Genomic DNA, 24,212 nt, shown 5'->3' on the forward strand with positions numbered 1-24,212 from the left:
TGTATTCTACGTGTTCACAGATGGCGTTAATTAATTAATTTTGTTTAAATACGCTTTTGCAAGGTATTGCTTTACAATATTAAGACAAATCATTTGTTTGCGCCCGTATATACGCAATATGAATATGAATCAATAGTTTTGTTCGTTTAAAGACTTAATTCTTTCGAGAAAGGCACACAAATACAATATTTTACCGATGATTCAATCCAATATTGTATTTGTATGCCTTTCTCGATAGAATTGAGTTTTTATATGGACAAAACTATTTATTCATATTCATATTGCGTATATGAGGGCGCAAACAAATAATTTGTCTTAATACTGTAAAGCAATACCTTGCAAAAGCGTATTTAAACAAAATTAATTAATTAACGCCATCTGTGAACACGTAGAATACAACGAGCGTTGCGTTTAACCTTAACGGGACTTTTAAAGTATGTAATTATGTCTAGTAATTAGTGTGTATTCATTATTAGGGTGTATTAATTTGCACCATGATGATGTTTGAGCTAAACTAAACTGGTCAGTCAATAAATTAATAAAAAATCGTGGTTTTAAACAAAATAACTGTTTTATTTTATTTAATATGTCAAACTACAAAGTGATTGCTTTCTACAATAATATTTATTTTATTGTCTTTTTAACCTTACCATATACCAACGCTGAATCAGAGCATAAGAACCTAATAAATAAGATAAATATTAATTTTATAATATTATGTTGTTTATCTTTGTTTGTGCAATATCTTTAACTATTATTGGCCAATCTAATGTTATATAATGTTTACCTGTAAAATAATACAAACATAAAGTAACTTGTCTCATTCTGTAATAATGAATAAATGTAAAGTTTTCTTTAACATTTATTTAATTTAACAAAGAAAATCATATTAATGGTCATATTAACATTTGTTTAAAAAATATCTTATTTGAAGTAAGTAGGTATACAATTGAAAAAGATTCTGATTAATTGAGAAGATACAAATTTTCCATTAAAAATTATAATTTAGTAAGATATGTAAATTTTTGAATAAGTAGCTATTTTTAAAAGCGGTTGCTAAACAAGTTCATAATATATGTATTGTTTTTAGGATATGTGAATGATTTCAAATAAATATAATTTTTAAAGGTTAAAAATATAAGCTACAAGGTCAAGAATTCTTGGAATGCAACGAAATTCTTGGATAAAATTAAATATTTACATTGTGTAATAAAGTTATAACTAATTAAAAACGTCTACATATTACTGTTCTGAATATATTTGTTTTGGCAAAATATTTGTTATCTATAATTAGCAGAGGTGTTTAATCATAATGTTATATGCTACAACCCGGATTGCATAACCTAATGAATAAGAATGTGTACAACTGAATCGTAGAGATACAAAATTAATTTTGAAAATGTGCAAAGAAATTGAATTGAAAAAAAATTTTTTTATTATTATGTAATTACCCTTTCCTGTTTCAATCCTTCACTTAGTTATTTCAAGTATTGATGGAGGACACGGGTGGAAGAAGGACTCCTTTAGGTTGTTTACCCGGCCAATGCATATTTACCCCTTACTAATAAATGTGTTTTAAATTTTACACAAACAAACGACTTTGGGGATGGTAGTGAGAAACGAACGAGAGATGAGTAGAAACACTGTGACTTTATTGAAGTATCCAGAGTTCAAATAGAGTAGCCAGTCTAGTAGTAGTTGATAATGAATTACTCCGGACCGATGCTCGTCGTAATAATAATATTTGGCTAATTTATATAGCGTTGTAAGGACGCTGTACAAATATATTTATTAAATAATAAATACTAAAACTACTGACTTATATTTAGTGACTTACGACTAGGCCTATAACTACTGTCTTAATGACATATATATATTTACATAAGTAAGAAGAAGAGGAGATGAACAGTATTGGAGTGTGGTCATGGTGATGAAGTCGGCATCTCCACAATGTCGAAGCGCCATCCAGACTGAGTAGCTAAATTCATCACTTGTGGTGAAGATGCGACGGATCTTGACAGCAGATGATGCGAGCACGAATGGGCTCGCAGTGTGGGTTGGCGAAGATGTTGCGAGGACTAAGCGCAGGCCGGCAAAAGTATCGCAGGCCTATGCGCAGGGGGCGCAGGCCGGCGAAGTGATCACAACTTCCAGTTCTCGCGGTGCACACTGAGTGCTAAGGACTAACTCACTGTGTAGCTAAAATAGCACTGCGCGCTCTGCTTATATACAACTGCATGTGTCTTGTAAAGGCGGGAATGTTCCAGACGCGAATCTTGAGAAGTGCTGGTTAAATTAATTAGTAATTTCAAGAAGACGTTGCCGGGCTGTCTGGAAATGATGATGCTGCATAGGTGTTTCCTTGAATGTTCTGCGTGATATTAGTGGCGTGTCGCCACACAACCATTTGCGATATATTAATGGTTGTTAATCAGCTGTGTAAAATTTAAAACACAGTTATTAAAGGCCCTTAGGGTACTGCATGCCATAGCCAAAACCGTACAAAAAATAGACTTTCCTACAGCAAGAATATCAACATGCCTCTTAGTTGCAGCTATAAAAAATCCCCACTGTTGCCACCATTATCGTCATTCTTACCTCACTTTCATAATATGTCAGATTGCCATTAGTTAAAAGTCAGCATTTCAGTAACAGCTCATAAGATTTTATTCATTATTAATTTGATTCAGATTTAAATTAGATTTTTTTTTCAGTCCCTTTGAAAACTTTATAAGAGAATTTTACTGTAATTTAAATAAATTGACCAACAGTATATTTGCGCTTTGTTCCAGAGCGAATGGTACTTTCAGTACTCCCCTGTTGAGAAAACTCCATTTAGAATTGAAGCTTTAACTGCTATGTTTAGTAACCAGATATGGACAACCAGGTAATTCTTAATTTTTTTCGTTTTCTCCCCTCCTATTTCCTTACATATGTGCTGGATAATTTTACTATGGTACAGGGGGCGATGCTTTCAATACGGTTAAGAAACACTGGCGTAATACGATTGAAGTCGCCCAAGACTTGTTAACCCTACGATTCATACACTCGCTTTTTGTAGTATTGGAAAAACATTTTTTTTAAATTTAAAGCTCAGAGGGTTAACTTGGACATGATAAAGATTTCAATACCGAGAAGCTAGCGCTCGACTCTTTTTCAACTAGCAAGTAAGTTAATAAATAATTGACCATTAATGAAAGGCCAGAGAATATTATTATATTCGCAATAATTCATTTCATACAATTTATTATGTCCTTTTGAGTGCTTAATTATTTATTTGCTCGTTGGGGATAGTTCGGTGCGTAATGCGGACTGTCTGAACCAAATATATATGCGGACAGTCTGGACAGTGGTAATGATTGTTGTTTGAGTGTTAATATTTTAAAAACAATTAAAAAAAAAGGTAGAAAATGATTTTTTGCGTTTGTAAAAATGTAGAAGTAAATATATATTTTTATTGTTTATCATTAATAACATTCACATTGTATTAAAATTAAAAGTTGAACACAAAAATACTTGTTTTACTTTCCGAAGCCCCCCCGACATCGGGGACTCGGATCCATAGGAGCATTATTCTCCACCCACTGGGCGGGGGTCTTGGTTATAATGGATAGGGCGTGGACACCATTCTTCAGCTCATAAGATAGAACCTCGTTCACAAGACGATGCCTCTGAAAGTAAACAAACAATAATTTTAAGAACAAACGCTTATTTAAAACACTAAGGACCAGTTGTTTTACAGTTTATTAACAATTCATCAAAGTTCAAAGTTAATTTTCAAGTTCTGTTATTATTTCAGTTCTGTGTAGCAACTGGCTCATAGATATATAATAACAGAATTTGAATAGAACTTGAAAATTAAGTTTGATGAATTGTTTAAATTATGTGAAACAACCAGTCCTAATAATTTTTACCCATGTAAAATCACAGAATGTAACTTGACTAGGATGGGTTGTTTCGGAGAATTTGAACAATTCATCAAATTTCAACATTCATTTTCGGGTTCTGTGAAAGTCCTATTCAAGTTCTTTTATTATATCATTATAGGCTAGTTGCTTGACAGAACTGAAATAGTAACAGAACTTGAAAAAATCTTTCGTAGAACTTGTAAATTAACTTTGAAATTTGAAGTATTGTTCAAATTCTCCGAAACAACCCGTCCTTAGTAGTTGACGTAGTTTTATTTTGAAAATGGTCTGCCAATGTAAACTATATGTATGCACATTTAAAATAAAATAAAAATAAAAATAATTTTCTGCAAAAATATATTATAAGTAGGTGGGTAGGTAGGTACTATATCAATCAGTTACAATTTTGAAAATTTCACACTTTACGAATGGACGTACTCAAAGAAAACCATACTTTTTTAGTTTATACTTTTATTTATAATTTAAATTTATTTGTTATGGGTTACGATGTGGCCTTCTTTCATCAACTGGCCTGCTAGACTAACTAACTAACCATCACGCCGTTTCTCCGCAGGGGTAGGCAGAGAGGATGGACCGCCAAACAACTCGGTCTTGGCACACACTTCTTGCCTCATTCACATTCATACATACTCTTCTATTGTTTTGACTCTTGACATGGCCCGACTCAAGTATCTGATTCACTTGGTCGTGCCATGTCTTCCTCGGGCGTCCCCGACTTCTGCTACCATTCACATTTGCATTGTATATTCTCTTTACACTCCTTTCTTCGCTCATTCGCTCTACATGCCCAAACCATCTAAGCGTCCCTTTCTTGATCTTACTTATTACGCTTACATCAGCCTTGCACTCTTTGCGGATCTCCAAATTCCTCACACGATCATACATGGTTTTACCACACATACGCCTTAGGGATCTCATTTCAACAGACGTTGAATAAAAGTGAAAAATTGTCCGTAGACCGGTGAAATAAACAGTTGTTTATTTCACCAAGTGTTTTATAAACTCAACTAGACATTGTTGAAAAAAAAAACATTTTTGACTTATGCGCTATGACTTAAGTATAACGATATTTCTATAGTTTTATCATACCTAAATTTATGATGTAAGGTTTTTTAAATACCCTTTTTCAGATTGATATCTAAAACCGCACTATACAAAGGGTTAATCTATATAAATAAAAAAAATAAATGTTTGTTTGTTCAAAATCTTAAATCTCCGAAAATTCTTCACCGATTGCTTTGAAATTTCGACACAATGTTCCATTCGAATACGCGTATTTTTGTGTACCTATATTATGTAGATGTCACTTTTAAAAAAAAAAACAGCGCCATCAGTTGGATGTGAAAGCAACACCCGCTATTGTTTCTCTATCTGCATGGACAGACTGAGCCGCAGCAACGCATGGCGGGGTAAAGCTGGTTCACGACAAAAAAAACAAGGCGTATTCCTAATATAGAGTGCTTGGCATTTGTTTTGACAGTTGTAAAACTTATAAATACATGAACACAGTATTATTATGTCCATTGGGTTAAGCTGCAAATTAAATGCTAGATAGATCTACGTAACAACAAGATGGTTAATTTATTTATTTTCAAAGATTGTTTTTCATCGGGAAGCATTTTATTATTATATCATCAAGACGTTATCATTAATAGACGTGAAACATGACGGAAAGGTGATTCAGAAATGATCTAATAGGGTGTGATTAAATTATTCACCGACTATAAAACATTAAATTCAATAATCTATCTTTTCACGCTATAATATATTCTCATAATAAAATTATTCACCGACTATAAAATATTAAATTCACTAATCTATTTTTTCACATTAATATATTCTCAGAAACCTTAGAATGAAATCATTTTTAAGGTTTAAACTAAATCAAACACATTAAATAATTGTACAAGAACATTTTTGTAAGTTTTCTTCCTCAAGTTTGTACATCTATACGAAGAATTGATCTAAATAAATAGTTTCGGAAGCTACGAAGTGCATAAATCTCAAAGATCAAATGATAGTATTTTTACACAGTTATTTTTAGGAATTATACTAGAGTTTTTATTTGTAGATCATTCAACTTGGCTCCATTATTTTTCAAGGATTTCGGGTATATTATTTATAGTTCTATTTGGAATACAGCCAATTTGCCTATCGATAATGAGAATGCATTAATTATCACTCGCTTTTGTGCACAAACAACGCAAAATTATCGTAATAACTTCAACACATTGTGACTGGCAAGTAAATTAATTTATCTTTGAAAATACATTTCGGAATTACTTATTATTATCTTATTTTCTAGACCTCTATTCTTAAAATACAATCTGATTATTTTAAATACTAGGTATATTAGTTATTACAATGTGTGACAGCTTTTTAGCAATTATGTTTTGTAAAACATTATTATATTCACTCTGTAAAACTCGTATATTTAAAGCAGTGTCTGCCAAACTGTGTACCGCGAAGGAAGATGACACAAACTGTTTATTTTAAATAATTGATATTCATTTCTTCAATATTTACATATCCAAATAAATATTTGTCCATAGTGGTCGTCGCGACCCAGAAACAGTATTAACAATATGTGGCTAATTTATTTAGCGCCGTTTTTGTGAAAAATCACCTCAAGGGAGTTGAACAGTGGTTCAGGGTAGCGAGAGTGAGTGATCATTTTAAATTTAAGCCTACAAGGAGCGAATGAAAATGTCATTACAATCGAACCGTGGCTTATCTTAATAAAATTAGTCATGACCCATTGCTAGAGCAGAGGACATTATAACTCCTTTCTAAATATAAATATACCAATTCTTTAAACATAGTCCATCTACTATCGGCTTCTTTGCTGAATAAAACAGGTGAGAAACAGCCCATCTGGCTAATATAATAATGCAACGGTAATGTCAGTTTTAATATTTAAATATCGGGTAAAACCAAAAATTATCGTGATAGTCTAGTATCAGTATATTAATTTGTAATCATGCTAATTTTATGTTCAATATTGATAAATGCAATAATTTTGTAGATCATACACATTATTTTAATACTGTGGATCAAAAAAAACAAATTATTATTGCGGACTGGCATCGGGTATAAACTTCAGATGAAACGAGCACCAGTACTAGAAAACTTAAAAAAAAAATTAAACTATCCTTAATTAATTTATTAATAATTCGATATTAATTGCATTGGAAACACACCTGGCGTCGAAATGTTATCAGTTGTTATTACTTGCAGAATGTATTAACTGCTATAACAGATTGAATTTCACTGTTGCAAAATACTTAAATTATAGCAAAGTCCTAACCTACTATTTATTTTTTTACAAAGAAATACAAAACTCACAAATATCGTCTGGTTGTATAAACAACAATATTTGTATTCTCTCTACTACTCGACTAGCAGAAGATTAAACCCCTGACAACTGGATGGGAACTTAGCCATTTGGAAAACTTGGCCATTAACTGGTTTAGAATAATAATGTATTCCACTTTGAAAACTAGATGATAAATAATTCCCAATGTACATACATAGGAAGGTCATATCTTATTTTACACCATATGATGCAGTTGGTGGTAAAAAGTTTAAAACAATCAAGAATAGCAGTGAGCTTAGAACCAGGTAATTTATGCACAGCCTTGTAACAAAAAACCTTAAATAGCTTTGAACATTGCGGTGTTTTATTCCTAATATGCTGAAAGTATAAACAGATTGCACCAAATATGGTTCATAATAATTGTAACTACATATTTAAACATAAGCAAAATGCCTTGAAATATTCTACAAGATTACTGTAAATCTGTAAAGCCATTTATGCAAAGTTCAAATTATTATACAACTATGTGACTGCACTTTTGTTTAATAGTATTGCAATTATATCATTGGGGTAAGTCCAAAACTGCAGAAAAACCATTGGTAAAAATGTTCAGGAGGGACAAAAACTGTCTAGGGATATATATATATATTGACTTTAGCTGAGTATAAGCGGTCTATTGGTCAATTTCAAAATTTTAAAGCACCAATCAATGTGGCTTGTGCCATTAAACTGAAAGCGCCAAGAAAAATGTATTTTGAAATTATTGTCTAATATGCAATATGGAATTTACATAGACCATATACATTGTGACTTAATTAAAGCGAAATACATATTGATGGGGGAGAGGTACAAAAAAATTATGTTTGAAATATACTGGAATATTTCACCCATAATATCTACGATTGCAGAAAATAAATTTGATATAACAAACACAGGTCTTCCTTCCTTTCAGCATTTTACACCATTCAGGGTATTTCTATTCTCATATACTGGTATTTCAATAATAATAATAATATTTGGATGATTTGTATAGCGCCGTTTTTGTGCAAAATCACCTCAAGGGCGCTGTGGCTGGTAATATTTGATGTAATATTCACATTAATAAATAAGTATGGTAGTAGTGTTTAATTTGTTTTTAAAAGACAATTCTAGACTCATGAACAACCTTCCAATATTTGATTTCTTCCTACTTCTATCGTAAAAAATTCGATTCAAACTTTGATGCAGACTGACAATGGAAATAAAAGTTCTTCTACCGATAGTATCAATTCACATTTCTAGGCAGTTCTGTGAAATTAATTAAAGAATACTGAGACCAAAAAAGATATTTTGTTCCAGTTCAATGATTTAAGAAATTCTATTTTCTTTACTTTCCGATTGCTTTACATTTCAACAGTAAAACATCAAGCTTGCTTTGAAAACATAGGCGACTCAATAAAAAATGGTTAGTTTTAAAATGAAGTATTTTTTTGCACAAAAATAAATCTTGTAAATGCTTTATCTCAAAATTGGTATTTAATTCCGGTAAAGACTTTAGACCAGTGTCTATATCAGGCGAGACTTATTACACTTGTAACATAATCCAAATCTCCTAGTGGCCAACCAATAAGTCAAGTGTTTTCATGCATGGATTGATTTAATACCGACTAAATGGAGGGTGAAATACTAAATTACGTTATGTAACGTCAGAGAATAAAGCTCCCGGCTATTATTGGCAACACTAAATATACATGTTATGATGTAAAAAGTGAAATATTGATATGTTTTTAAAATGCTCACCCTCAAGAGTGTGAGATCCTCGAATTCTTTGGAAACAATCATAACCTTGAAGTGAGTTTCCGCGTTCTGAGGAACATTATGCATGTGAGATTCGTTGACAACTTCTACGTGGAGTGGTGCCAGGCGAGCTGTCAACTTTTCCTTGATAGCATTCTCTACTGGATGGGTTGACATCCTTCTCAAAAATAATCCAACATAACCTACAAGAACACCATTTGAAAAGTCACTGTACTACCGAATAATTGATTTGAAACGTAACATAAAGGAATATGTACCGATTCTTTGAAAGACACTCATGAATGACTATTTGTCTATCGGTCAAGTTGGATGAATAATTAATTTTAAGTCAATCGTTCTTGACAACATACGTAGTCTTGCCATTTTAAAATGGTACCACAAGGTCGCTCGGTGTGGCCAGTCTTTAGGAGTCAAATTGATAGGAAAAGTTTGAATAAAACCGGGGACGGTTGTATAAATGTTTGGATTATTTGTGTAAAAGTTTTTTTAAAATTTCTTTTTCTCCTCTTCAAATATCATCAGTGTAAATAGCAAAATATAAATTTATGCCTGTGAATTTTTAATAATAATTGTTGTGTTCGATATAGCTGGTGGAAGTCGAATAATTCAGAATGAGAGTGTAAAATACCAACTAATTGCTCACAACAAATCGATGCCATCTAATCAAGCGATAAGAGCTTTTGACCGAGGCTTTTGGTAACTGTTTTTGAGTTAGAACATCAGTGAAATATTGCGGCAGAGAAAATTTAAAACAAGGAATAATAATTCAGCTGTTAAAATGCTGTGAGTACCTAGATCATAATATTACATTAGTGTTAATTTGCAGTTTCGTAGGTTTTCAAGCTTTTTTTTATTCTATTTCAATAGAACTTCAGATAAACAAGACAAGCCGCCTACTTTTACGTACGATTTTTATGATATCGCTTATCAGTTCATATAAAATATAATAACGATTAACGAAAAACAAGTATTAGCAGGGAACCAGTAACTAGTTAACTTAACTGTTAATGCACCTCGATCGGCTACCTTTCATATTGAACAATGCGTAAAGATAAGAGATAAATAACATAATACAACATCTCAATATAGTTTTCATCGAGTGGAATTCAACAAACATCGCTTTTGGGGTACGTACCTATAAAAGAGATAACTTATCTATAAGATTAATTGATAAATTGTGAAAAATTCAATATTATGGTTAATCCTCGATCAGTCTTAAATAGGGTTCATTTGAACAATGTTGTACCTAGAGTGTGGTGAATCATTATAAAAAAGTTATTTAATTTATTTCTGTGATCTGAATAGTTCAAAGTTGCCGTCATGAAAAAAAACTCAATTTCTGAGGTAAACTATGAGAATTGTTTTGTATTTAATTAATATTTTATAAAATTAGCATTCGTATAAAAATAAATCTAAAAGTATCTTAACACCAAGTATTATTTTAATTGGAAAATGGTACAAATTTAACATGAAATGCAGAAATTTAAAATTTTAGTATAATCATGAAAAACAAGATTGTTCTGAAAGAAGAAGGGCGTTAGTACCCAATCCAGAATGTTTGATTTCATTGTTCGATCTTAACCTGTGGATAAGCGCATTTTTGATAATATAATATATAATTCTGATAATGTACTTAAGTATTTAGGTAATATTTCCCAAGTAGATATCAGTTTTATTCATAGCGCGATAACGGCTGTCATTTCTTTCACCTAGTCAAATGATATTAAAATATCCTGTTTTATGTTATAATATAACGAACCCACTGCAACTCGCCCGCTGCTCTGATAATTCTGTATTCTGGACCTTTGGTATATTTACTTCTAGAGGCCTATGTCAGAAATTTACCATTACGCTTGAATAAACATAATGAATTTAGTAAAGGATTTTCAATTTTTTTAAATTTTATTATATTGGAAAAAATAAAATAAAAATCTCCAAAGATTGTTAGGTTAGAGTTAATAAAAACGATTGATGTGTTTATTGTTTATTATTATTATTTTATTTACAAAGGACAACGTTTTCCCCCCTTTCACTGAATTCATTAGCATTTCACTCCGTTTGATGAACCTAAAGGACAACGTTTTCCCCCTTTTCACTGAATTCATTAGCATTTCACTCCGTTTGATGAACCTAAAGGACAACGTTTTCCCCCTTTTCACTGAATTCATTAGCATTTCACTCCGTTTGATGAACCTAAAGGACAACGTTTTCCCCCTTTTCACTGAATTCATTAGCATTTCACTCCGTTTGATGAACCTAAAGGACAACGTTTTCCCCCTTTTCACTGAATTCATTAGCATTTCACTCCGTTTGATGAACCTAAAGGACAACGTTTTCCCCCTTTTCACTGAATTCATTAGCATTTCACTCCGTTTGATGAACCTAAAGGACAACGTTTTCTTCCCTTTTTACTGAATTCATTAGCATTTCACTCCGTTTAAGGAGCCTAAAGGACAACTTTTTTGGAATACAATAAATAATAAAGGTGATCGATAATTATGACGTCAAAATGATAAATTTCACAATAAAGGAGATTAGATTGCATACCAGAATATATATGCCTATAAAAACTATCCGCGGCAATTATTATTTATTGGATGTGTATCTTCATAGATTTTGCGCTGCGATATTAATTGATATTTCATTCTGAAAGAATTTTTATCCTCAGAAGAATTTTGATAGTGAATGGCATTTATTATTTTTGATAAGAGAAATCTTGATGTAAGACTTATTGAGCATTTTAACCTTGTTAGAAGCAATAATAAAATGTGGTTTAAAAACATTAATTATTTTCAATGATAAATTATTGATTGGGTAGACCGAGGATATTTGGATCAGGCGGGTTAGAAAAGTGGCTATTTCTGGGCTACTGTTACGAAATAAAAATACAAAAATGAACATAGAGTCACCATATATGGGATATCAGTAAAACTACCGATATTACAGTTTGCATGGGTTGACAGCCAAAAATCGATATTTGTGAAGATCGTACAAATTACGTGGAAAACGAATGGGTTATGCAATATTATTCCCTGCGTTCTTAATGTTTTCTGCAAAGGTAAACTACGAGTATTTAGTCATATTAAAACGTGATGTGTTTACCATTCAAATGCACAGTAAACGGAATAAAAACGGAATAGTTGCATTTTGTATGTTTTAGTGCTTTATTTTAAGAAAATATCATTTTATTAAATTTGGATTGAAAGGGACCGATGATGGGAGAAACAATCGTGGTTGAACACTGCAATGGGTTAAGCCGATAGGAAAGCTAACCACATGGCAACATTGGAATCCTGGAAAAAGCATCAACAAGGTTGTATAATTTAAAAACAAAAATTTATACTTAACTTTTTTTTGGGTTTGATCCGAGTAACCCTACCACTGATCCGAATCACCACATATATATGAGGTCTACACATAGACATATGGATATTAGTAGACCTGCCCTAAGTGATTAAAAGCGTTTTATCCCCACTCCCCATACCGGTTCCATTGGAGCCGGCTGGGCTCGCGTATGGCCTCAAGTGAAATTTGAAAACGTGACGTCATCATTCTTGTGCGAACTATGGTCGAGGCATCATCGGTTCATTTTACGAAATAACACGGCAAAATGTTGATTTGTGATATGAAAACTTGTAAAAATAGATGTGAAAAAGAGAATAAACCCAATTGTCGTATTACATTCCATAAGTAAGCATTATTTTACTTTATTTTAAGCTTATTCACACCGTATTATATGGATCAGTTTTAGAAACATATACTATCACATCACAATGTAGCGATTCTCAAGTGTGCTCATCGTTGTTTACTGGGGTAAGTAAATTATGAAACATTTGTAAAAGTGTCTTAACTAAATACTCTGAAACTAACTACGACTCTGCAAACAGAAGAAATTTACTTTGCCGAATTTGGACTTCGCAAATTAGTTCATAACGTGGCGAGTAATTTGCGCTCCCATGTAAAAATGTCTATTCATTCAAAAGCAGATTTTACTTTAAGAACTAAATGGTGATATTATAATGCGAGATGCCTATTTACTGTCAGATTGATTTATTGACGAATCACAGTCAGCCTTACCCCCTTCGTTCTTCAACAGTTGATTTTACCCCTAGCCATTATCTTCTCATCTATTAATTCCTATGTCTGTGGGTCTACAGGATTAATCATATGTTTTTTCAAGTATCTTTATGTTATTATTTATACCTATAATTAAATCATATAAATATGTTAAACGTTTAATATTTAGTAATAAATTTTATAATTTTCATATTTACATTTTTTTAAAGGAAATATAAAAAAAATGATGCGTAAAGCCTCGGTCTCCCCTATAGGTCTTGTGAATGTTGATATTTTTTGGATAAAGATCATCGATTGAACCGGAAAAGATAATTGATTCTGACATAATCTTCTTTTGTCTGAAAACGTGTTCCTTTTTAAATTACGATGTGCATATTTCGAATAAGAATAATTGTCGAACAAAACATAACGTTCCGCAAACGTATCAAAGGTAGGTATTTTAAACGATTTAATTTTGAAATAACACAAATAAATAAAATAAAATTTACTTTGTCAAGCCGGGATTTGAAACCGTGACCTCCAGATTCGTATTCGAGAATTTTACCCCTCGACCAAGGAGGCACAAGAATGTGAATCGAAAAAAAATACAGTGTGTGGCAAGCCTACGCACGACGGAAGTGAAACTTTTAGTATTCTTCTCTCTCTCTTTTCATTTCATTCTCTCTTTTTTTCTGTCTATTGACATATTTATAAGTAGCATGTGATAAAAAAAATTAAAAGTTATAAAAATATGGGATTCGAACCCGGGTCCTGCATAACGAGTGTCGAACGCTCTGCCTCTAGACCGCGAGGAGAGGTATCTCGCGCGACGAGAACCGCGTATACAACGTGTACTCCTCAATTGACTTGTCCCGCGCAAATTTTCGTTTTTAAACACGGCAAATGAATAATATCACATAACGTCTTGTAAAGGCTTTATATAGGGTCGAATCGAAGATATATCGGCAGTGTGAAGTCATATCTGTCGCTTTTCAAAATGAAAAATGTTTTGGAAAAGATCTATCGTGTTTTAACAGTCTCATACCCGTATGGAGTTTGAATTTGAAAAACATTTCTAAATTTTGAAAAACTCACTTACGGCTGTGTATTTTCCAAAAAAAACTTGTCACGCACATCTGCGACGGTAATTAGTCGCGTTATCGGCCTTGATTAGTAATTTTAATGATTCAAAATAAAAATAATTAATCAAAATACCGAGCGACTCTACCGGCTCGATTTGTAAGCTATATTTCGACCAAAATATCATATAGTCAAAATATCCAAAAGTCGCAGCACGAGAGCATTTTATCACTTTTCCTCGTATTAAAAAAATCACAAAAAGAAAAAAAAATAGTTAAAGCGGGGATCGAACCTCGGTTCTTCACGACGACAGTCGGGCGCTCTGCCTCTAGACCGCGAAGCTGAGTTTGGAGAGTGACCTAAACTAGGTATATAATATTAGCTAGGCTCCTATAGCGAAATGATCACGGTTTTTCGTGACGGTCATGAGTCGGTTTTACTCCGGTCCTCGAAAATGCATAACGCGCGTAAAGAAGTTTCACTTCAATAAGATGCGTTTTTATTTGTGCACTGCTTCGCTAAAAACTTTGCGCGCCTCGAGAGCAAGTTTGCACGAATGTCTAATATTCTACCCTGCCGCTCAATACTGTCGCAATTCGGCCCGTCTTCTCTGAAGATGCGACCCGGATATTTGGCCTGTTTCTGCACTATAACTTTCGTTACATTGATCCACACCGAGGGAATATTAACGAGTTCTTTTCAGAAAAGGATTGACAGATTTACAGATTGTTGGGGTTATAAATTATACGCTTTTGCACACAGAAAAAACAATTTTCCATTTGAACAATTTAATAATTAGATACCTTGTCTCATTTTATGGCAGATTAAAAGGGTTTCAAGCTCCATAGCTTATGATTGAATTGACTTCAGAAGAGTTGCCTTTACCTTAATTTTACAAAATAACATGAGCACATTTCATCACAGTTTGAACATCATACAATAAATTTTCTGCTTTCTTGGCCGTTATTTAATGAGATAACTCACGCAATATCTTACAGGTTTTAAAACTGAAATTTCACATTGTAAGAAAAAGGGATCGTTTTAAAATATGTATAATGATAAAAAACCTTTTAAAAAGTTTAGGCACCTATTGTTTGTCAGTTTCTATCCTAAAAGTTTTCCGTGAATTAGAATAATAATTGAATGAATGAAGACTTGAAGTTAATAATAGCTGAAGAACTTATTGAAGCAAAAGAAAAAAAATGCTTAAATCTAGTCCCAGCGAGAGCTCGTACGAACGTCATCCTCGGCCTTCTCACGCTTCTTGTTTGAAAACGAAAAAGACAGAAGATACTAGAACGCTGGGACTAGTATACGCCAATATAATAGATGTAAACCAATTATGGTTTTCTCTAAAATGCTTTTGTACAGTGAGTTTCTTCTATAAGGAAATAAGAAAAAAATATTATTATAATTTTACCACACTAACAGCGTGCTATCCCGTGCTAAAAATCTATACAGCGACTATGGGACTTTCTGTTCTAAAGAATAGTTCATACAAAACATACTAGGTGTAAACTTTGGGAATCTGTTAGCTGCCTGGGTGCGCTATAACTATGAGATTTGTTTACACCAAATTTGTAAGGAATAGTATTTTGCAAGAATCAATAAAGATTTCAGAGATTATCGTATTTTCTTATGTTATTTACCTACTGCATACGTTACTTTTTATACAAAACAACGAACAGTTTGGTGCGTTAATTGTGAAATTTCGAATTTTAACCGTTTTTTGTAACCTGCTATTGTATCATAATGTATTATACATGGTTTTCCAATAAGAGGTGTTATTTTGAATAGCCCGCTATTTCGGTAGATGTTACTTTTGAAGCTGTCATTTTTTAACATTTGATAAGTAGAAACTACGCCATTAATTGAAATGGAACGATACATGCTTCAACAACGCATTGAAATTATTAAAATTCACTTGAGTGAATCAAATGCAAATCATCTTGAGTGATGAGGCCCATTTTCACCTCAGGGGCTTCGTCAACAAGCAAAATTGTCGCATCTGGGGTTCAGAAAACCCAAGAGTTATTGTTGGAAAGCCTCTCTATCCTCAACGTGTGACTGTTTGGTGCGGTTTATGGTGCGGCGGAGTCATTGGACCTTACTTTTTCGAAAATGAGGCTAGAGCAACAGTTACGGTGAATGGATTGCGCTATAGAGAGATGATTAATGATTTTTTATGGCTGGAATTGGATGATATTGATCTAGATAACGTTTACTTTCAACAAGATGGAGCTACGTGCCACACAAGCAACGAAACCATTGATCTTTTACGATTGAATATCAAAATAACACCTCTTATTGGAAAACCCTTTATTATTCATTAGCGGCATACGCTTTTCAATCGCCAAATTGTATCTGTTGCTAGGTCGCTAATCGTTGGTGCAATGATATTGCGAAATATAGTTAAGGATGAAGGTATTTATTCCGTTTTTTAATCACTGATTGAACTCCAAATGAAATAGGCCACATACCGCTAATGGTGTAAACCAGTGAAGTGATGATACTCCCAAGACATGTGATCAACACTGATTTGAAAGAAAACTGATGTCGCCGATTTACATAAACCTTTCGACTTCTAGGTCCCAGACAGGCCCAGAATGAAATTGGTTATTTCTTCAAGAAAGATTTTATTTACCTAATTTAAAATGTTTGATAAACTTTCATCATAAGAAAGGAAAATTTGAGTTTTCTGCGGATAAACCGTCACGTCCACAATACACTTTATCTTTTCAGTTGTATAAAACAATATAATATATTTAATTTAAAAAAAAATTTATTTACTTATCTTATAAAATAAAATTATGATTGATTTTTTAATACCCGCTTCACTGGGAAATTCTTGTATCGATACCTATGCTAAGGTTAAAATATTTTTATGTATCACCACAATTTTGCGAAACTTCAGAGAAGCTTGATAAAAAATTTGACGACCCGATAAGAGCAAACACATGTATCCAACCGTCATTATTTATACAAGTAGGTAGTGCATTCATTATCAGTTCACGAAACAGTAATTAAGGAAAATACAGGTTAACCTTGAACATAGATTATGATGTCGGTCCAGTTTGCCGGATTTATCATAGTAAACGTGAAACCAGGGCTGAAAATTTGAAATTACGATGGCAAAGTAGTGCTTGCGTATTCGGTCTCGAACCCGGACCCGCACATGGAACTTGGACCAACGCACCAAATTTTTAAATTTTATTCAAAAAAGTATACAAAACATAGTTCCATACATTAATATAAATTACCACACGGAGAGAAATGAGTATTGCTAATTTAATAAAATCCTGTTAAGAAGATGATGGCAGGCCATTTCCTAAGAAACTCTTTATACATTCAGAATATACCGGAAGACGTGTTCATGCAGCTGAGTTTATCCTAAATAATGTAATGATGATATGCGAAAATATTAAAGTTTTTACGAAAACGTGTTCCGATATCTCCATAACACATTCGCTTTACTGATAGTTTGTTTGGAAATAAACATTCTGCATCGAATAATTTGACAAGATTTTTATAAAATAACAATATTTTATATCAGTAAGTTTTCTCCGTGCAAGAGTTAAGAAATTCATTTAAATGAATCAAAAGAGTTAAGAAACTCATTGGAATGAATCAAAAGGGTTAAGAAACTCATTTAAATTGATCAAAAGAGTTAAGAAACTCATTTAAATGAATCAAAAGAAGAAACTAAAAATCAGTGTTTTTTTACTATCACTCAAATAATGTGTTGCTAGTATTGTGTCTGTAGATATTATTATTTAACTAATTATCTCATCGGTACCGAATAAGAAACCCACAATCGCATATAATTCCAATACTATTGAACAATAAACAAAACTTCCACTCACCATAAAGTCCGTAAACAGAATCCACAGAATCGCTCAGAATTGCTTGTACGCTATACAATAAGAATTTTAATTATATTGACATATTTTCGTGTAGTTTAGGAACATTTAAAAAAGATACCTTAGCTATTATTAAATAATAATTAATAACATACTGCAAGTTATCATGTTGTTGATATGAACCCTGTCCAGTTACAAATGATTCATTTTATAAACATCTGTTCAGTTTAGTTGTAGATATATACCTATATTGGTGATTATTGGTGTTGTGTGAGGATAAAATTGATATATTGTAATTTACTTGTGTTCTTATATCCAATTTTATATTTACTTTATTTAGTATTTTGTATTTTCTGTAAATATTTTTTGCCCACGTGTACTGGACCCTTAGTTTGTTATTGTAATTAAATTTTTAAGTGAAAACCTATCATTAGATATTATTTGTATTTTTTATAAGTTGATTATTTAAGAATGTAAAAAATCTGTTGGTTTTCCCAAATAAACAAAACTATTCCCAAATAAGCAAAGTTGACGTGTAAACCACTCACCGAAAAAAAGGAGTCGGAGTGGGATCCAATAAGGACTCGGATTCAAAAATTGACTCCGGCTGAACCTACGCATCGCTAATACAAATTAGTTTCCATTTTTGATATTGTCGGTGTGCACAAATACATTCGAAGGTGTCTTTTTAATGATTTGAATTGAACCTACTCACCCCAGCATAATGCTAGACAGACTTCTAAAATAAAATTGCCCCATACATGGAAAACATTAGCCGGTAGGTAAACGAAGGCACGATTAAACACAATAATGGAATTAGTTAGAGCTATGAACTGAGGTTGCAATGCAAATGCTATGATTCCTTTGGTTTATTGCTGAATATAATTTTTTAATTGTGCTCCAGTATAAATCAGGAGTCCACTAGTGCTGTCATCCGGCTGGTTTCCAAGAGTTTCCAGAAACCTGTATTTATGCGTTTTTGAAATATTGGTAGAGAAATGTAGATATTTAGGAATGATAGTTGCTTGTAAAATGGTAATGTAATCTAAGGTGTTAATGTGTGAAGTGAGTCTTTAATTATTTTTAATTACCCGTTTATTTTACTCCTAAAACAACTTTTGTCATAGCCATTTCTATACGGCCCTAATGTTCATTGATACCTACATTTATAGTAAAATTGTACTTAACAGGTTCGCTGCCGCCTATACACAATATAACTGATCCTAGGTGCCAAGCGGCACCACGGTTGAAAATCACTTAGCAGGTGCCGGCGGTTTCGTCCGTTTAGTCGCACTCTTTTGACTCTCTTCTTATTATTTTGATAAAACAAAAATATGCAATTTTTTTTTGTCTTTTGTTCAAATATTAACTAAAATACAAGTAGCAAATCAAATAAGATAACGAAAGTAATACACATCTCACGAAGAAAAAATATTTATAAAATTTGGTGGTACTCATTGACGCACTCAAGTTCATTTTCTAACTCCCTCTCAATGTCTTCAACTTGCAGAGATTTACGTAAGGGACGAGACTTTTTAGGACGAGATGGTCCAGCATCATCACTCATTATGACAATAAGAAGATTTTTACACAAAAAATTAAAAAACACAAACTTATCGTTTACTTTTTTAAATGGCCCTTTACAACAATAACTTAATTTTTACTTGAAAACCAATTGCTATAAAATGTTGGTACAATTGTCAACAACAACGCCAGCTACAGAAACAACCATTCGCCGCGAGTGCCGGCAGGAAAATGATGTTTGTGCAGACATACTACTCATGTACTCATGGCTCCAGCCGGAGCCGCCGGCACCCAGTGCCAGACGCCGAATGGCTCCGACCGGAGTCGCCGGCAGCGAACCTGTTAAGGCGACACAATACCCTGATAACGGGGATTTGCCCCGACGCTCACATTTTAATTATTTCTGATGAGCTTATTACTAAAATCTTAAATGTTTCTAGAGGGATTCGAAGGGATGCAAGTTATTTATATTTAAGATTAATAAAAACAGGACCTTACAATTAAATATATTATGTAAAACGATAAGTACATTTTATTAAATGTAAAATGTTGTAAGATAAGCGGCAAGTACCAGATTTTATTTTTCTAGACGATGAATTAGTAACTTCCCGACGACTCCCTCACAAAAGATTAGAGATTTTATTAATGTATTCATAAGAATTAATTAAAATAAAAACACTCGCGAAAATCCAATTTCTGGCCAGATACACGAAAAACGACCGCCAGTACTTCAAAACTCTCTATTGTGCGTAGTATATTTGTGTGCGGGTTGACAAGGAGTTACTACGTATTGATTCAGACGCCGCGAAAGTTCCGGCCTGTAAGGTTGTGTCACCCGGCCGGTCGCTCCGGTCATTTCTTTTACGTATTTTTTTATTTAATCAAACGATACTTTGAAATCTATTAGTGAAATTTTCTGTTTTTTATAATTTAACTTCTTCCTCAAGTGAGTAAAGGTTTTTTTTATATAAATAATAAATATAAATATAAATAATAACCAATACAAAAGAATACATTGTTAAATGCGTAAATGTGTAGGCACTTGAGAAAAAAGGTGACACTAAAGTATTGTCGTTATGTTATTATATATCATTTCTAGCCCAAGTAGACTTTTTTACTATTAATCTTTTTTTTCACGCGACGCGGCTGTCTGTCCGGTTGTCACAACCAGCGGCACAGAATGTTATAGAGTGCCCCTTCACTAGAATCGTTTTCCTAGTTTTATTTATTTACGCCCTACTGGGCTTTTACATTAATTTCTAATTATACAGTCATGTTAGTTGTAACAATGGAATATCTAATAAATTATGGTAAAATAAAAGGAGTTTTTTTACTAAGGAGTGGTATTCTCTTATATTTCAATAAAGTGTTTGTGAAGAGTTCGTTTCATTACTAATACTCCAGGGCAATTACCGATTCGCGATCGTAATTATTCCGGTAGTCCCAATTTTTTTATATGTTTTATAAACTGGTCCCCTGATGTAAAATCTGAGTTTCCGACCTTGGCACACCTGTGCTCGCGCCGCCATTTTGAAAAAAACCGGCCGAAATCGCTCCAAAATCTAGTTTTTCCAAAATATCTCATTCCCAATGCAAATTTCGGCTAAATTAGCTAAACAATTAAAGTAGAACATAAAATTACTTACTACTTTTGTGTAAACAATTTTCTTCAATCTCTAATAGGTACCGAGGTAGAAAGTCGTAAAGGTGCGTATATTTTTGAAAAAAACAAGTTTTTTGCGCGACTAGCTTTTGTTTTTTGTAAATATCTCGTTTCCAGTACAATTTTGTGAAAAAATTATTGATACTAATTTTGTAGAAAATAAAATTTCATAAAATAAATAGGTATTTAATTTATGTGTTTTAACTCTAATATGTATCCAAGCTCTTATCCACCAAAACCAGTTAAATTACCCAACAACAAATTTTTGAAATTCGAAAGTTTTTTTCCATAAAACAAAAACTCTACATCGAAAGTTTTTCTCCATACAGACAATTAGACATATGTCACCTATAAAGTACCTAAAGTCATTCGAATATTAAAAAGAGTCATTAATATTTTAAGTTTAGATTGTTAGATCATTTGTTGTAGATAGAATTGTGCAATTATCTCCCCAAGTTACTGCACTTACTTACGTTGAAATGATTTTCAAATTTAAGGTAAAATTGAACCAATTTATAATAAATCTCTTGGCTAATATATACTTACGTTTCAGTTAAATATGGGAAAACAGAAGACAAAAGGAGTTTTATCCCGAACAAAATTACGGCACCAAGGAAAATGTTTAACGGAATGGAGAAGGTACTACTTAAATACACACATAAAAATAGATCTTTGGGATACGTTTTTTACAGAACATAATTGTACAATGTCAGCTTAAATAATTTTATATATGTAGATATATACATATATACGCAGTCGATAAACTTCTGAGCATATTGAATTTGGAATATAAGAAGTAAATTAATTTTGATTTCCGGTGACATATTTTTATTTTTACCGAAATGCATTTTTTACACCAAATAAGCTCAGGAATTGTTGGTGAAAGTTTGTCGGGCATGTCTTAATACATCTCTAAATAATTAGGGAATAGAGACAGTATAAATAATTAACAATATTTCTCATTTTAGGAAAAATTCCGCAAAACTTCATCCAGATAATATTGCAAATAATAAAGAAAATACGAGTATTGTGTTAAACACTATACCGACACTCAACATGGTAATTTTTTCACAATTTCTGTAAATATAAAGTAAATAATATTAATTTTATATGATTAAATAAGCGATCTAAAAAAATTAACAAAAACTGACATTATTTTTCAGCACGGACCAGAGATGAATGAACCTGAAAAGTTTTCACTATTTGCTGGCTCTAGTTCTTATGACACTAACGTGCATGCCGTTTCCAGCCCCTTATAGCTAGGTCTGACGCAGGCATGACGATTGTTGTCAACTGATATGTTCTCACAACAATAATTGTTGAAGAAAAATAAAATTAAGGAATGAAATTTAAAACACTTTACCTCTGTTTCAATTTTTGGCCTGGTTTTGGTGGATTAGAGCTTGGATACGTATTAGAATTAAAACACATAAATTATATACCTATTTATTTTATGAAATTTTATTTTCTACAAAATTAGTATCAATAATTTTTACACAAAATTGTACTGGAAACGAGATATTTACAAAAAATCAAAGCTAGTCGCGCAAAAAACTTGTTTTTTTCAAAAATATACGCACCTTTACGACTTTCTACCTCGGTACCTATTAGAGATTGAAGAAAATTGTTTTCACAAAAGTTGTAGGTAATTTTATGTTTTACTTTAATTATCTAGCTAATTTAGCCAAAATTTGCATTGAGAATGAGATATTTTGGAAAAACTAGATTTTGGCGCGATTACAGCCGGTTTTTTTTTAAATGGTGGCGCGAGCACAGGTGCGCCATGGTCGGAAATTCAGATTATACATCATGGGATCAGTTTATAAAACATATAAAAAAATTGGGACTACCGGAATAATTACGATCGCAACCCCCTTTTTGGCGCTATGTGTACTGGCCTATAATACGGAATCCCCAAATATATCGACAACATTCTCACATTTATAACCCAGATAACATGTAGGTACGTTTATAATCAACAAATCAATACAAAAACCGACCAATATCATATAACAACAAAGGCAAAGGCATATGGCAACAAAGAAAAAAAGAACAGGTATCCGCTAGTAAGCAGGGTGAAAAAAATCAAAGGCAGAATAAAGAACACAGAAAAAATGTGCAATTAATGCTTGCTTCTAGACTCAGCAATATACCACCTCTATCTATATTACAGCAGGTAATTTATACACTTGTATATACCCGTCTATACGTACTTATACGCTCGTGTGTATAATTCCAAAATTTGATTGAAAAGTGAATTAACATAATGTTTCTAATATTGTTTTTATTTAATCACGAAAATACTTAATATATCAATAATCCGATGCCGAAAGGACCGATTTCACCGGAGAAAAATTCTGATTTAAACATATAATTTTATTATGAACGTATTGAAGTCGTAAAAAATTTTCAAATACATATTTCCCATACATATTGTTTTCAATTATATATCCGTAATAGAAATTTTAAACCGTTAAATATTTATGTTATAAACAGAAAGCCTACCTCAAACATTAACGAATTCTTAATGTATCATGAATCTATTTTAAATAACTGTATAGATGATACCCTTATCTTTGGTGATTTCAACATTGACATTCTTCAAAAAAATAATACATCTCTTAAATACATCAACACTCATACAACTGTTTCATATGTAACACATCCTATCCTACACGAGTAACAGATACCTCTACTTCTCTAATAGACCATATCATCTCAAACAGACAAAATATTTCCTCAACTACTGCAAATATAGATGCCTACCTAAGTGATCATAACATTTTGATATTAGATTACCAAAACAGCTTGAAACATCACACTAATAATAGAATACATTCTTTTTCAAACAACACCAAAACCGATAAAAACATGTTAAAAACATATGTAGAATCCCACAACTTTCCACACGAAACCACCAGTAATGCCAATGAAATCTATAATAATTTTAATGAATACATCAAAACAGCAATAAAATCATCCCAACA

At 32.4% G+C, this 24,212-nt stretch overlaps 2 protein-coding genes and 1 long non-coding RNA gene across 3 annotated transcripts in view; 2 read left to right on the top strand and 1 right to left on the bottom strand.

Moving 5' to 3' along the window:
• Positions 1 to 388: 388 nt before the first annotated feature.
• Positions 389 to 9,412, bottom strand: LOC149422959 (bolA-like protein DDB_G0274169). Its single transcript, XM_089632398.1, has 3 exons — positions 9,300 to 9,412; positions 9,025 to 9,224; positions 389 to 3,671 (listed from the first exon to the last, which is right to left on the bottom strand). Exons 1-3 carry the CDS (start codon positions 9,319 to 9,321, stop codon positions 3,522 to 3,524), a joined length of 372 nt encoding a protein of 123 aa, XP_089488524.1. The 5' UTR covers positions 9,322 to 9,412; the 3' UTR covers positions 389 to 3,521.
• An 854-nt stretch (positions 9,413 to 10,266) lies between these two features.
• The window catches only part of LOC149422960 (sodium- and chloride-dependent glycine transporter 1-like), a 144,214-nt gene continuing 130,268 nt past the window's right edge, over positions 10,267 to 24,212 (top strand). Inside the window, exon 1 of the mRNA XM_089632792.1 lies at positions 10,267 to 10,386. Coding sequence (XP_089488918.1) covers positions 10,363 to 10,386 — 24 coding nt within the window. The 5' untranslated portion in view covers positions 10,267 to 10,362. The remainder of the gene's footprint in view (positions 10,387 to 24,212) is intronic.
• LOC149422961 (uncharacterized) lies at positions 19,981 to 22,663 on the top strand. The gene is made up of 4 exons (XR_016302298.1): positions 19,981 to 20,508; positions 21,779 to 21,864; positions 22,194 to 22,284; positions 22,389 to 22,663. It is a non-coding gene; the product is annotated as an uncharacterized LOC149422961 (long non-coding RNA).

The sequence above is a fragment of the Hesperophylax consimilis genome, chromosome 6, assembly GCF_061612785.1.
Source record: "Hesperophylax consimilis isolate HC1 chromosome 6, BYU_Hcon_1.0, whole genome shotgun sequence".
NCBI lineage: Eukaryota > Metazoa > Arthropoda > Insecta > Trichoptera > Limnephilidae > Hesperophylax > Hesperophylax consimilis.